Genomic DNA, 12,192 nt, shown 5'->3' with positions numbered 1-12,192 from the left:
AAAAAGAAGCAAATTCAGGCACTAGATTCTTACTTGCAAATTATCTATCTATGTAACGTCTCTGGAAGGTACAAGTGGATTCCATCCCTGTTCCGTGAGCTCTACTTCTCTCTCTCTCATTCTCAGATGAGTTTCACCGACATCAGCCTCTCAGAGCAGGACGACGACGGCGCCACCGCCATGCACTTTGCCGCCAGCCGCGGCCACGCCAAAGTGTTGAGCTGGCTGCTCTTGCACGGCGGGGAGATCACCACCGACAACTGGGGCGGGACCCCCTTGCACGACGCAGCGGAGAACGGCGAACTGGAGGCGAGTCTGCAAAGCTGCTGGGTGTAGTATTAATAATGAAGTCGCCCTTATGGGAGCATGATTCTGTGAGCCTGGGTAGGTGCTTGGCTGGTGGGATTGTAGCTCATGTGGTGGCGTCCCCGGTCCAATTCCCGGCACCTCCAGGTAAAAACACACACCAGGTAACCCTAACGATGGGGGAAACCATCCATTCCTAGATCTGCCTTTTCTCCCCCCTGGCCTCCTGAAGCCCCGGGGGCTATGCCTTGCGGGCTTCTCAGCGCGCTCCCCCCATGCTCGTTCTTGGCTCAAATGCCCTTTCTCTCCTCTTCCTCTTCTCCTCTCAGTGCTGTCAAATTCTCGTGGTGAACGGCGTCAACTTGGGGATCCAGGACCAGGACGGCTACACGGCCGCCGACCTCGCGGACTACAACGGGCACGTGCACTGCGCCAAGTACCTGCGCACGGTGGAGAACATGGTGCGCATCACGCCGAGAGGGGAGGGGGCCAAGATAGGATGTTCAGGTGGTGGGGAAGGGGGAGCATTCGGGAGCAACGTGGCGCCCACAAACCCCTCGCTTGGTGCTCGCTGGGCTTCCTGACACGCCTGTTTTTTGTTTCGTTAAGATTTTTTTAAAAAATACATAAATTGGGAGGTTGCTGTGGTGCAAAATGAAGCACTTACCCTCCTGTGCCACCTTTATTTAGGTCCAGACAAATGCTTTTGTATTTTGGAGCTTAAACACCACCTCTGACTTGGACTTAGGTTCCTGGAGAACGTTACTTTTCCTTTCGCTTCACCATTTTGCCTTCTGGGAAATGAGCCTTCTGTGCCCAGCTGTGCCCACCTTGGTAGCCATTTCATGAGAGGCAAAGCACCCCCCTGCGGCAGCCATTTTGTGAGAGCGCCCACAACTCCCTCAAAATTCCAAATGTGCTCGCCGATCCCCAAAAGGCTGGCAACACCTGGGCAGGACCTACACTACTGCTTATATCAGTTTATAATGGTTATGACAACTGTTCAGGCCCAGGACACATTACATATACCATTTTCATAACGTTTTTAAAGTGTTATATCCTGCTTGGTGTAGATCAGGCCCTGATTGATTGTAAGCTCTGTTGGCTAAGGGATCATGGGATTTGTAGTCCCGAACCATCTGGAGGGCAGCCGGTTGGGAACAGCCGCCTTAAAGTGCTTGGGCCTCTTTATTTGCGCTGCAAACACAGCTACTCTCTGGAAATCGACAAGTGTCGTGTCTAAAACGTTGTGGGGTCCCTGCGTCCTTCGGTCAGGGATGTCTCACGCATGGAGCCACTGCCAACAGGCAAGAGACGTGCATGTGTGAACCAGCGGCTGATGCTTTCTTCCACAGAATCAGATTGGGGTGGGTGGGGTAGAACTCGCGTCCGCGTGGGTCGGCTTCTGCTGGCTAAGGTTGTCCCCTCTACACCAGTGGAGGTTGGTGGTTCCGATGTCTGTGAGGTTGTGAATCCCCTCCGGGTTTCAGTCTGAACCAGTCAGAATTCTAAAGGAGCTGTTGATGTTGGTGGAGTGTTGAATCCGCTCCGGGATTCAACAGTCCACCAACATCCTTTAAAGCAGCCTGGCTGGGGCATTCTGGGAGTTGTAGTCCAACACATCTGGAGCGCCCCAGGTTGAGGAAGGCTGCTTTAGAGTTCAACACTCCTTTAGAGTTCTGACTGGTTCGGACAGAAACCCGGAGCGGATTCACGGAGTCACCAGCCTCCACTGGTTTATGCCAGGCCCAGCTGTCTCCCCTTGCCATTCCTTCCAGCTCTGGCCTAATAGATTTCAACTCTCCTCCCTGTGGAGAGGGGGTGGGGGTGGAAATAACACCGCTTCCACAGCCCAGGGGAGGCCAGTGGGAGCTCAGCAGCTGGCTCGTTACCCTGGGCAGCGGGGCTAACGACTCCAGGCAGGCCACGCAGAAGGCAGGGCTGCTGCTGCTGCCGCTCAGTCCCCCGGGGGACCCCGGCAGCGCGGTGTGTTATGCTCTCCTCCGTGCCAAGAAGGTCGTTCCTCCAGCCCGGGCCACGGCGTAACTGGGCACGGGACCCCCACCCTGCCTTTCTGAGATCATGGGCAATGTAAGCTCGTGGGGGGGGGGTGTCCCATGGGGCTGGCTTGTTTTGGGATGGGCGTGGAGGTCTCTAGGCGGAGCGTTAGCCCCGGGGCTTCAGAGGCTGCCTGGGCCAGCCAGACCTGAAGGGGGTCGGAGGGGAAACCCCTATAGGTAGGCAGTTGGGGAAAGAAGTTTGGAAACGTTGATGGACGTCTTTCTCTGTGGACACCCACGTGATGTCTGGTCCCCGTTCCTTCTTCGAAAGCCACCTTTCCCACAAAGCTGAGGGCTGAGCTCTCAGGCGAAACGAAGCCGAAATCTGTGCAATTCCCTTTGTTAACCTTTCCTGTCGCTCTGACTTCACCTTCCCTTCTCCCGCTGCTTCGCCACCGGCGCCTCCGGCATTTTGATTCAAAGGTAGGGTGACCATATAAAAAGGAGGACAGGGCTCCTGTATCTTTAACAGTTGTGTTGAAAAAGGAATTCCAGCAGGTGTCATTTGTATTTATGGAGTACCTGGTGAAATTCCCTCTTCATCACCACAGTTAAAGCTGCAGGTGCCCTGCCCTCTTTTCAATCTGGTCACTCTAGTACAGCTCCTGCACTTTAACTGTTGTGATGAAGAGGGAATTTCATCAGGAGCTCCATGCATACAAATGACACCTGCTGAAATTCCCTTTTCTATGCAACTGTTAAAGATACAGGAGCCCTGTCCTCCTTTTCATATGGTCACCCTATTCAAAGGGCCTCAAACAGAGACCCATTGAATCATTTCTAACAGTGCCCAGAGGGTGGGGGGGTGTCTGAATTTGTGGGGCGAGCAGCTGCCCTCCTTAAGGACACCCGTGGCCCCGTGATCAAGTTCCACATTGCAGTGCGGAAGGCGCACGCAGGATCCCTGCCTGTTGCGCGTAAATCGGGATTTGCCACATCCGACTGAGGGTAAAGCGGAGGCAGAGGATGGAAGAAAGCGAAGGTAACTCACAGCTAGCAAGAGCGGGTTTCCTGGTCGCTTAGGTCCACTTGCTCACCTGACCTGGACATTGCTGTCAGGCCAGTGAGTTCCCCCTGTCCCACCGTGGCTGATGGACGCCCAGAGGCTTGCCTCCATGAAGGACTCCCTGCAGTTCTTTTTGCTGATGGCCCACAGGCCAACTCCCACCCGGTTCCCTCAGATTGCTAGTTGGAGTTTGGCCTTGAGAACCCGATCCCAATGGCTTTTTCGAGTGGCCATCAATTCCCCCTGCAATCAGACGCTGCCTTATGCTGAATCAGACCCTGGGTCCATCTGGCCCAGTACTGGCAGCACCGACTGGCAGCACCAGCTCTCCAGGGTTTCAGTCAGGGGTTTTTCCTACTCCTGCCTGGAGATGCAGGTGGGAATCGCACCTGGGGAAAGGCAAGCACGCCATTCCTCACCTGCTCACTCCTGCTTTGGAGGAATTGAGAAATGGCATGAATGGCATAGAAACAGATTCTTTGCATTTCCCTTGGAAGCCTTGCGTTGACCTGGTTTGCCCAGGCAGAACTCTGCAAGGGGCTGTGGCTCAGGGAAGGAACTGCAACTTTACCTGCAGATGGTCCCGGGTTCGGTTCCTTAAAGGACTTTTGGCAACAGCAGATGCTGCAAGAAAAGCTTTGCTGGAGGCCCTGGAAAGCCAGGACTAGTCCATAGAGACGAGGGTTGGCAAACTGTGGTCTACCAATGTTTTGGCCTACAATTCCCATCAGCCCTTGCCAGGATTGCCAGTGGCAAGGGAATTATGGGAGGTGTAGACCACCCGGTGGAGGCAGATAGCTCCAATGTCAATGGGATGGTGAATCCGCTCCGGGTTTCAGTTAAAACCAGTCAGAACTCTAAAGGAGCTCACCTTGGACAGCTCCTTTAAAGTTCTGACTGGTTCTAACTGAAACCCGGAGCGGATTCGCCGCCCCACTGACCCCGGAGCCACCAGCCTCCATTGAGGCCACCTCTGATGTAGACGTGTTGGACTAGCCTGTCTGCTGCAAACAGTTCTGGCCTGACTTGGTCCAAGGCAACTTCCAATGTCCTGAGTTCGAGGCCTGCAACAGGAGCAGGAGCTGTTCCGGGCACCTTGGCTTTCCTCCGGTCGCTGCCGTCTACCCGTTGGCCTGTCTGTGTCTTGTAGAGCGTGGAGCACCGGGTCCTTTCGCGCGACCCCTCTGCCGACCTGGAGTTCAAGCACCCCGACTCGGGCATGTCCTCTCCCAACACCACCATGTCTGCCCCACAGGCCCACTTCGACCTTGGATCGCCCAGCAGCACTCTCTCCAACTACGACTCTTGCAACTCCAGCCAATCCAGCACCGGGGAGAAACGGAACAGCCAGGCCTCCCGTAAGCACCTCTTGTGGCGGTGGGGGCGGGTGGGGAGGGACGGCAGTGGTGGTGGGGGGGCAGGCGGACCTTCTGCATTTGCAACGTTTCTCTCCAGAGCGAGAAAACGGACGTGGTAGCCCAGTTTAGAGCCAAGAGGAGGCTGCCATCTTCTGGCAAGGAGTGGTGATTTCGAGTGCTGTGCCGAAAATTTCTCCCACAAGGATTTCGACCCTTCTCATTCAATTCGAGAGCAATGAAATTGCTTTTGAACAGGAAATCAAAGGAGAGGAAATTTCAGAGAGATTCTCTTGGGTTTGATTCAGGGTTCTTGTGCTTACCTGACAGGACTGAGGAGTGTGTGGGAGCGTCCTGCCTTTCATTGTACAGTCATCTCTCTGACAGCCAGTAGCTGCCTTTGTTTCCCGCACTTCGGGAATTTATTCCTCCCTTGGGGCCTTTTCAGATCAGGGAGTTTTGGCAGCCTGAGAGACCGTAGAGCAATAGTGAGATGTGTAATAGAAAGAAACATCTAGCTGGTGGCCTCAGCCACCTCACAGTGATTGGTAAGGACAAAGTCACCTCTGGCACAGATTCAAAATAAATTATAAACTGCCCTGAGAATGAGGCAGAAAAATGGAAACCCCTTTCATAGGAAAACTTTCAGGAAATTCCTGAGATTTTTCTCTTCTTACCTCCTAGGGATAAAAGGATACTTTTCAGAATTTTCTCCATATTTTCTTCACCATTATTTTTTGTGATGGCTGCATCCCCCCCCCCTCAACGCCCGGGAGCGATGCTAGATATATGGGGCATTGTGGGGGATGCAAAATGGGGGCCAGGCTGCCAACGCAGCTGATGCTGTTCCTACTTACCATGGCAGTGAAAAAGAAAAGGAAACCTTAGGGAAAAACAGAAAGAAGCTGTTGTACAACCCTTGCCAATGGTGATGCCCACCTGTGAGAAATTGTGGGAGAATGTCTCCTCCCCCCTTGGTGAAATTGTCCCCCCCCCATTTCTCTGCCCACAAATGGGGTGGAGAATTTTGAGATGCTAATTATGCACAGCTCTAGCCATTTCCACCCCTTCCACCGATAATAGCAGAAGAGCAGGTGTAACCTTCATTGGAAGCCAACATTATCTGCGATTGTGTTAGAAGAACAATTAAACTGAACACACCAACGGCCCTCTCTTTGTATCTAAAGCCACGGGGTTTCATGATTAGGCCTGATGGCGATATGGAAACTCCATGTTCAGGGGGCTATACCGCTCCGAGTACAAGCTGGATCTGGTCTTGGTCTCATCCAGCAAGACTCTTTGTTGATTCTTCTTCGTTGTTGTTGATGACTTACCTTATGCTTGAAAAGGGGAGATCAGATCTTTCAAACACAACAGGATGTTGGCCGGGGCTGATTTCATATGAGAGCAGAAGCTTCTATACGTAAACTGGTCTCCTCTCCCTTGCAGGGTTTAATTTGTAGGTATAAAAGCCAGATTGCAAAGTCCGGTCACGTTTCAGCCTTATATGACAGCACCATTAAACCTCTTTTCAGTCCAAGGTCCCGAATCACAGTCCTTCAAATGAAATCCAAGGATCAGTCTGATTTGGTTCCTCCTATTTTACCTGCTTGAGAAGAACCTTAGGTTTCAGAGCATGCACAGAGCTCCTGGCAGGAAAGAGGTTCTCAAAGACCCTTTGCAGAGCATTTTGGGTGAGATGGTTGGATGGTTCCAAGAAGGGAACGGAACCCAAGGGGGGTCCTCATGGATTTATGTAGCCTTGAGTCCACTAAAAGCTGGTCCCTTAGCAAAGACTGGTTGTGATTTGAACCAAGAATGAGAAAAGCTCCATTTCTGATGTAGATGGTCCTCCATTTGATGTTCAAATGGAGGACCACCTATATAAGAGATGAAGCTTTTCCCACCAAATCACGACCAGTCTATGCCAATGAATCTAAACTCCCATTGTAAAAGAGCTAGCTAGCTTAGACCAGTTGGTCTATTGTGAAAAAAGGATTATACCCAGGTGAAGGATCCACTGTGATCATTGTTGTGAGTCTGATCTGTTGCCTTCCCCCAACCCCTGCCCCCAAATAAACATTCTTTATCTGCTTTGACATTGGGTTTCCTTGGTTTAAAAGAGAATTGGTCTGGATTTCCTTGCTGCCATCTCTCTACAGACTTTGGCATTGATGCTGGCAGTGTGGAAAGTAGACATTCATTCATTTATTTATTTATTTATTTATTTTATTACATTTTTATACTGCCCATCAGCTGAAGCTCCCTTGGCAATGCACAATTAAAAAACGTACAATACAAGTATAAATTTCAAACATTAAAAGTTTAAAAGGCCATGTAAAACTAGCTGCATTAAAGACCAGGGAAAGCCCACGTAAAAAGGTATGTCTTCAGGAGACGTTTAAAAGATATTATGTTGTTAATATTTATGAAGATACCATATTTCTTTGATTGTAAGACTCCATCGATTGTAAGACGCACACTAATTTCAGTACCACCAACAGAAAAAAAAACCCTAAGACACACCCGCGATTGTAAGATGCACCCCGTTTTTAGAGATGTTTATATGGGGGGAAAAGTGTGTCTTAGAATCAAAGAAATAGGGTATTATAAAAAGATAATGCGGTATATTGGATATTCTAAAAAGAAGCTTTGATTTCCTTTTTGTAAGAGCATTGCTGCCTTCTTATTATTGTCTCCCCAGACTCCAGCGGGTGGGTCAACCTTTGTAAACTGCCCAGAGAGCTTCACCTATGGGGCGGTATAAAAATGTAATAAATAAATAAATAAATGTACATAACCCCACCAATGGGGGTGACGTGAGCTCAGGGCCGGCACTTACTTCTGTGCTAGAAGAGTCCACTCGCCTTCTGGGAGGACTAAAATGGAAATACTGGGTTGGAAAAAGACTTCGCCATATGGAAAGCAGACCCATTGAAATTAATGGGACTGGAGTTAGTTGGGACTGAGTTCCATTGATTTCAATGGGTCTTCTCTAAGTATGGGTAGTCTGGACTCCCATCTGCTGTGTTTAAGTCATGCATTTGTGAATTCATAGAATAGCAGAGTTGGAAGGGGCCTATGAGGCCTTTGAGTCCAATCCCCTGCTCAACGCAGGAATCCACCCTAAAGCATCCCTGACAGATGGATGTCCAGCTGCCTCTTGAAGGCCTCTAGTGTGGGAGAGCCCACAACCTCACCAGGCAACTGATTACATTGTCGTACTGCTCTAACAGTCAGGAAGTTTTTCCTGATGTCCAGGCGGAATCTGGCTTCCTGTCACTTGAACCCATTATTCCGTGTCCTGCATCCTGGGAGGATCGAGAAGAGATCCTGGCCCTCTTCTGTGTGACAACCTTTCAAGTATTTGAAGAGTGCTATCATGTCTCCCCTCAACCTTCTTGATCTCTTCCTCTCTCTCTCTTGCTCTGACTCCAGGAATTCCCGAAACGACTATCACAGATATGCAAACGTATATGGACATGCTGAACCCAGACTCGGGGCCGGGGGACGGCAAGAAAGGCGACGAAGCTTCCCCACCGCCGCCGCCCAGTTTCCCGGCGCCTCCTCCGCCCCCCAATTCCAAGGTGCCCCCTCCTCCTCCCGGCTACCCAGCGCCAAACCCTCCCGAGCTCCAGCACACGGCCGAGATCTACGTGCAGGCAAAGAACAAACTCCGGCACGTGGAGAGCGAAGTGCTGAAGAGGGAGGTAAGGCCCGGGGCGTCCGTGGTCCTCCAGCTGTGGGCCACGAAATCGTCCTGAACATGTCTGGGCTTCTCTTTGCATTTTTCTCTCCTCCGTGTTTTTGCCCAAGAAGGAGGGCTTCCAAATCCACTTTGAAGTCTCATGGGCCCAATCCAGCCTGCAGAGTGTTGGGTGCTCTCCGTAGGCCCCACTCACTCCCCCCCAATCCTCCCCCCCTCCCGGACTGGGGGCATAGGGAGGAGGCAGGGGAGAGGATCCCTGTGAAATCTCCAGTTTCCCTATGGGTGGGCGAGCGGCACGAAGGAGCATCCAGCGGAGGCTGGTGGCTCCGAAATCAGTGGGGCAATGAATCTGCTCTGGGTTTCAATCACAACCAGTCAGAGCACCAGTGCAGCACCCACGAGCACCATGACACCCACAGTCACTTCCAATGGTGCTCGTGAAGGGGCCCTTGATGTGGCACCCAATGCCACCCCCAAAATTTTTTATTATTATTATTACTTTTTTTATTTTTCCTGTTTTTCAAAAAAGATATATAAGTACAGTTATTGATATATATCCATACATATGGAATGCACACAGCTTTCTAGCAATGATACATAGGCTTCAACAAAAGCAGACCAAATATCCAAATAAGTATCCATTTGAAGGGGGCATCTAGATGTCACCCGTTCAAATTCTGAAAGCGTTGCCTGGTCCTCAAGCCACTGCGTTATTGGAGGTGAGTGCTAATCCTTCCAACGGTGTAGTAATATCAGTCTTTTAGCTGTCAAGAGGGCTCTGAGAATCCATCGGCATTAGTTTCCAAAAAGCAGATAGATAGAAGAAGAGTGTGTACATCAGTGAATATTGAAGACTGTTCCAGTACAAAATTTATCTGTGTAATTTCCTCCCCACCCACCCAAAACAGAGACTGGAGCCTCTGATGTCAGTGGGGCAGTGAATCTGCTCCGGGTTTCAGTCAGAACCAGACAGAACTTTACTGAACATGGCCAAAACATATGTTTAAAAGAAACATGTGCTGTATTGCACCACCAGCAACTGGCCGAATTTGACAAAACCTTATTAAAGAAATGTTGTGTTATCCAATAGAAACGAAACAAAAGTTTTTGCTGAATAAAATGCAGCTTAAGATCCATAGTTGTGACAGATAGATGCTGAAAGTGGAGATCCATCACAGTGGTGTCTCAAATTCCCAAAATGTTGGGGCCATAGAAATCCCTGGAAAGTCAAGCTGATGTTCAGGTATCTGGTGAAAACGTTACTGTTCCGGTGTGCTTTACGGTCTGGTCAATGGTTGTCTCCCGTTTTGTTTTAAAGAGTTTTTTATCTGCTGTGGTGGTGGCTATACTTTAGGAAAAAATGGCTGCATTTGAACGTCTTTGGTGTCGCTTCGGTTGTCCCCGAATCGAGATGGAAAGATGATGGAATGATTGAAATATTGGTGCAGTCTTCAATGTGGATTGGGCAGGTGACCACCCAAGAGAGGGCTTTGCACAACGGAGGCTGGTGATTCCGATATCAGTGGGGCTTCCACACCTTGAGAGCTTCTTTAGAGTTCTGACGGAAACCCGTAGCAGATTTGCTGCCCCACTGACATCAGAGCCACCAGCCCCCACTGGTAGAGAGGGGCAACCTCACCCAGCAGAAACTGACCCACATGGGTATGGTTCCACCTCCTCTGATTTTGCAGAAAAGAATACTGGCAGGTGCACGCCCCTGCTTGCTGACAGTGGCGCCATGCACGAGCCTTTCCCGACCGAAGAAAGCAGGGCTCCCGCATCATTTTGGACACGGCACTTGTCAATTTCCAGAGAGCAGCTGTGTTTGCAGCACAGAGAAGAGGCTCAGGGCAGTTTAAAGCAGCTTTTCCCAGCCTGGTACCCTCCAGACAAATCCCATGATCCCCAGCCAGCTGAGTTTACACCCAGATGTACACCAAATCGGGGGTTCCCAACCTTATTTGGATGGATGGGCACATTGGGAGAGAGTTGTGGGTGCTCTCACAAAATGGCTGCCATGGAGGGGCTCCTTGCCTTTCATGAATGGCGACTGGCAGACTGAAGTCCGAAGCAGAGGTGGGGTCTCTAAAACACAGAAACACTCATTTGATCCTAAGCTTGGAGAGCTCCTTTAGCGTTCTGACCAATTCTGACTATAACCCGGAGCTGATTTGCCACCCCTTGGAGAGCTCCTTTAGATAAAAGTTGCAGTGTCTCAAAGCTGCCCAAGCATCTCTTGCGAACCGAAGATGGGTAGAGAGAAGTTGGCCTCATCCAGTGAACATTAGAACATACGAACAGCCCTGCTGGATCAGCCCAAGGGTCCATCCAGCCCAGCTCTTTGTTCCCACAGTGACTGACCAGCTGTCGACCAGGAACCCAAAAGCAAGACAGGCGTGCAGCAGCACCCTCCCGCCCATGTTCCCCAGCAACTGAGGCATACAGGCTTACTGCCTCTGATACTGGAGGTAGAAAATAGCCATCAGGGCTAGTAGCCATTGAATTTATCCAACCCCCTTTTTAAAGCCATCCAAATTAGTGGCCCTCACCACATCTTGTGGTAGTGAATTCCATAGTTTAACTCCGTGCTGTGTGAAGAATGTGTTGATAGCCCTTTGGCTTGGATGGCTTGACCAGGGGGCTTAGCCAGTTCCATGGCCCAGGACACACACACCCCGGGTGTCAATCTGTGTCCATCCATGTCGTGGAAGAAGGAGGGGGCTTTGAATGGCACCCTCTCGGGGGAGCCAGAATGCATGAACCAGAAATACAGCACCCTCCCACCCAGCTGTCGACCAGGGACACGGTGCCACAGCACCTTCCTGTCTGGTGTATACAGGCTTACTGCTTCTGATACTGGAGGTAGCACTTAGCCACCAGGAGGTAGTGGTGAGAGGTGGAGGTTGTGAACATGCCCAGGGGCCCTCTTGCCTTGGCCCATGTCTGTATCTCCCAAGGCTGGTCCTTGGCATGACGGAGCACCTTCCTGGCCTTTGGCATTCATCTCTTCTGTGTGTGTGTGTGTGTGTGTGTGTGTGTGTGTTGTGTGTGTTGTGTGTGATGTGTGTGGGGGGGGGACAGTTGAGAGTGCCCACAGCATCTGGTCCCTGCCTGCCCATGAGGCAGAGAGGCTCAGAGCAGCAGGGAACAATGGGTGCCTTGTCGGGTCTCGCCGGCTCTGCCGGCCTCGCCCCACAAGCTGCGGTTAGAACGGTGATGGCTCTGTCTGTAATTTGGTTAATTGCACGGGGCTTTATTCCGGCCTTGGTGCCGGCTCAAGAATGCAGCTAAATGTGCCGCATCAGCAGCTCTGGGCAGCTCCTGCGGTCTCCAACCAGCCCCAGGTCTTTTGGCCAGCAGGATGGGGGTTGTTTCAGAGAATTGCTCTCCCCACATACACACACACCCCTCCCTCCCTTGCATTTTCTTGCTGGCTGCTGAAGATTTGGCCCTGTTGGGCTCCTGAATTGTACAGTCAGGGTGGGGCTGGGTGGCGGTATCTGAACCTAGCCTGCGTGGGGTGGGCTTTACAGCCAAGAGTGTTGCGAGCCCTAGGTCCAGCCCCGCATCTACTTCCTGCAGCCCTGGTGTTAATGGATGGTTTTCTTTCTCACCTTCACTGCAGGGGGGTAAATTTCAAGGGAGTTAAAATATATGTATATCCTCTTTGTTGTGACCAGAACACCCATACATCCAATCTCTGTGAAGGTGATTGAAGTCATCCATTCCTAAACCCCTTTCTCCATTGAATGCCTC

The 12,192-nt window shown here is 51.0% G+C and overlaps 1 protein-coding gene across 1 annotated transcript in view; it reads left to right on the top strand.

Moving 5' to 3' along the window:
* The window catches only part of ESPN (espin), a 107,922-nt gene that overhangs the window by 48,289 nt on the left and 47,441 nt on the right, over nt 1-12,192 (top strand). The window contains exons 4-7 of the mRNA XM_063145359.1: nt 127-309; nt 636-767; nt 4,523-4,730; nt 8,166-8,437. Of these exons, the coding sequence (XP_063001429.1) occupies nt 127-309; nt 636-767; nt 4,523-4,730; nt 8,166-8,437 (795 nt within the window). The remainder of the gene's footprint in view (nt 1-126; nt 310-635; nt 768-4,522; nt 4,731-8,165; nt 8,438-12,192) is intronic.

Source organism: Elgaria multicarinata, chromosome 20 (genome assembly GCF_023053635.1).
Source record: "Elgaria multicarinata webbii isolate HBS135686 ecotype San Diego chromosome 20, rElgMul1.1.pri, whole genome shotgun sequence".
Classification (NCBI taxonomy): domain Eukaryota; kingdom Metazoa; phylum Chordata; class Lepidosauria; order Squamata; family Anguidae; genus Elgaria; species Elgaria multicarinata.
Note: the sequence above shows the minus strand (reverse complement) of the source record. Positions and strands in the feature narration are given on the sequence as shown.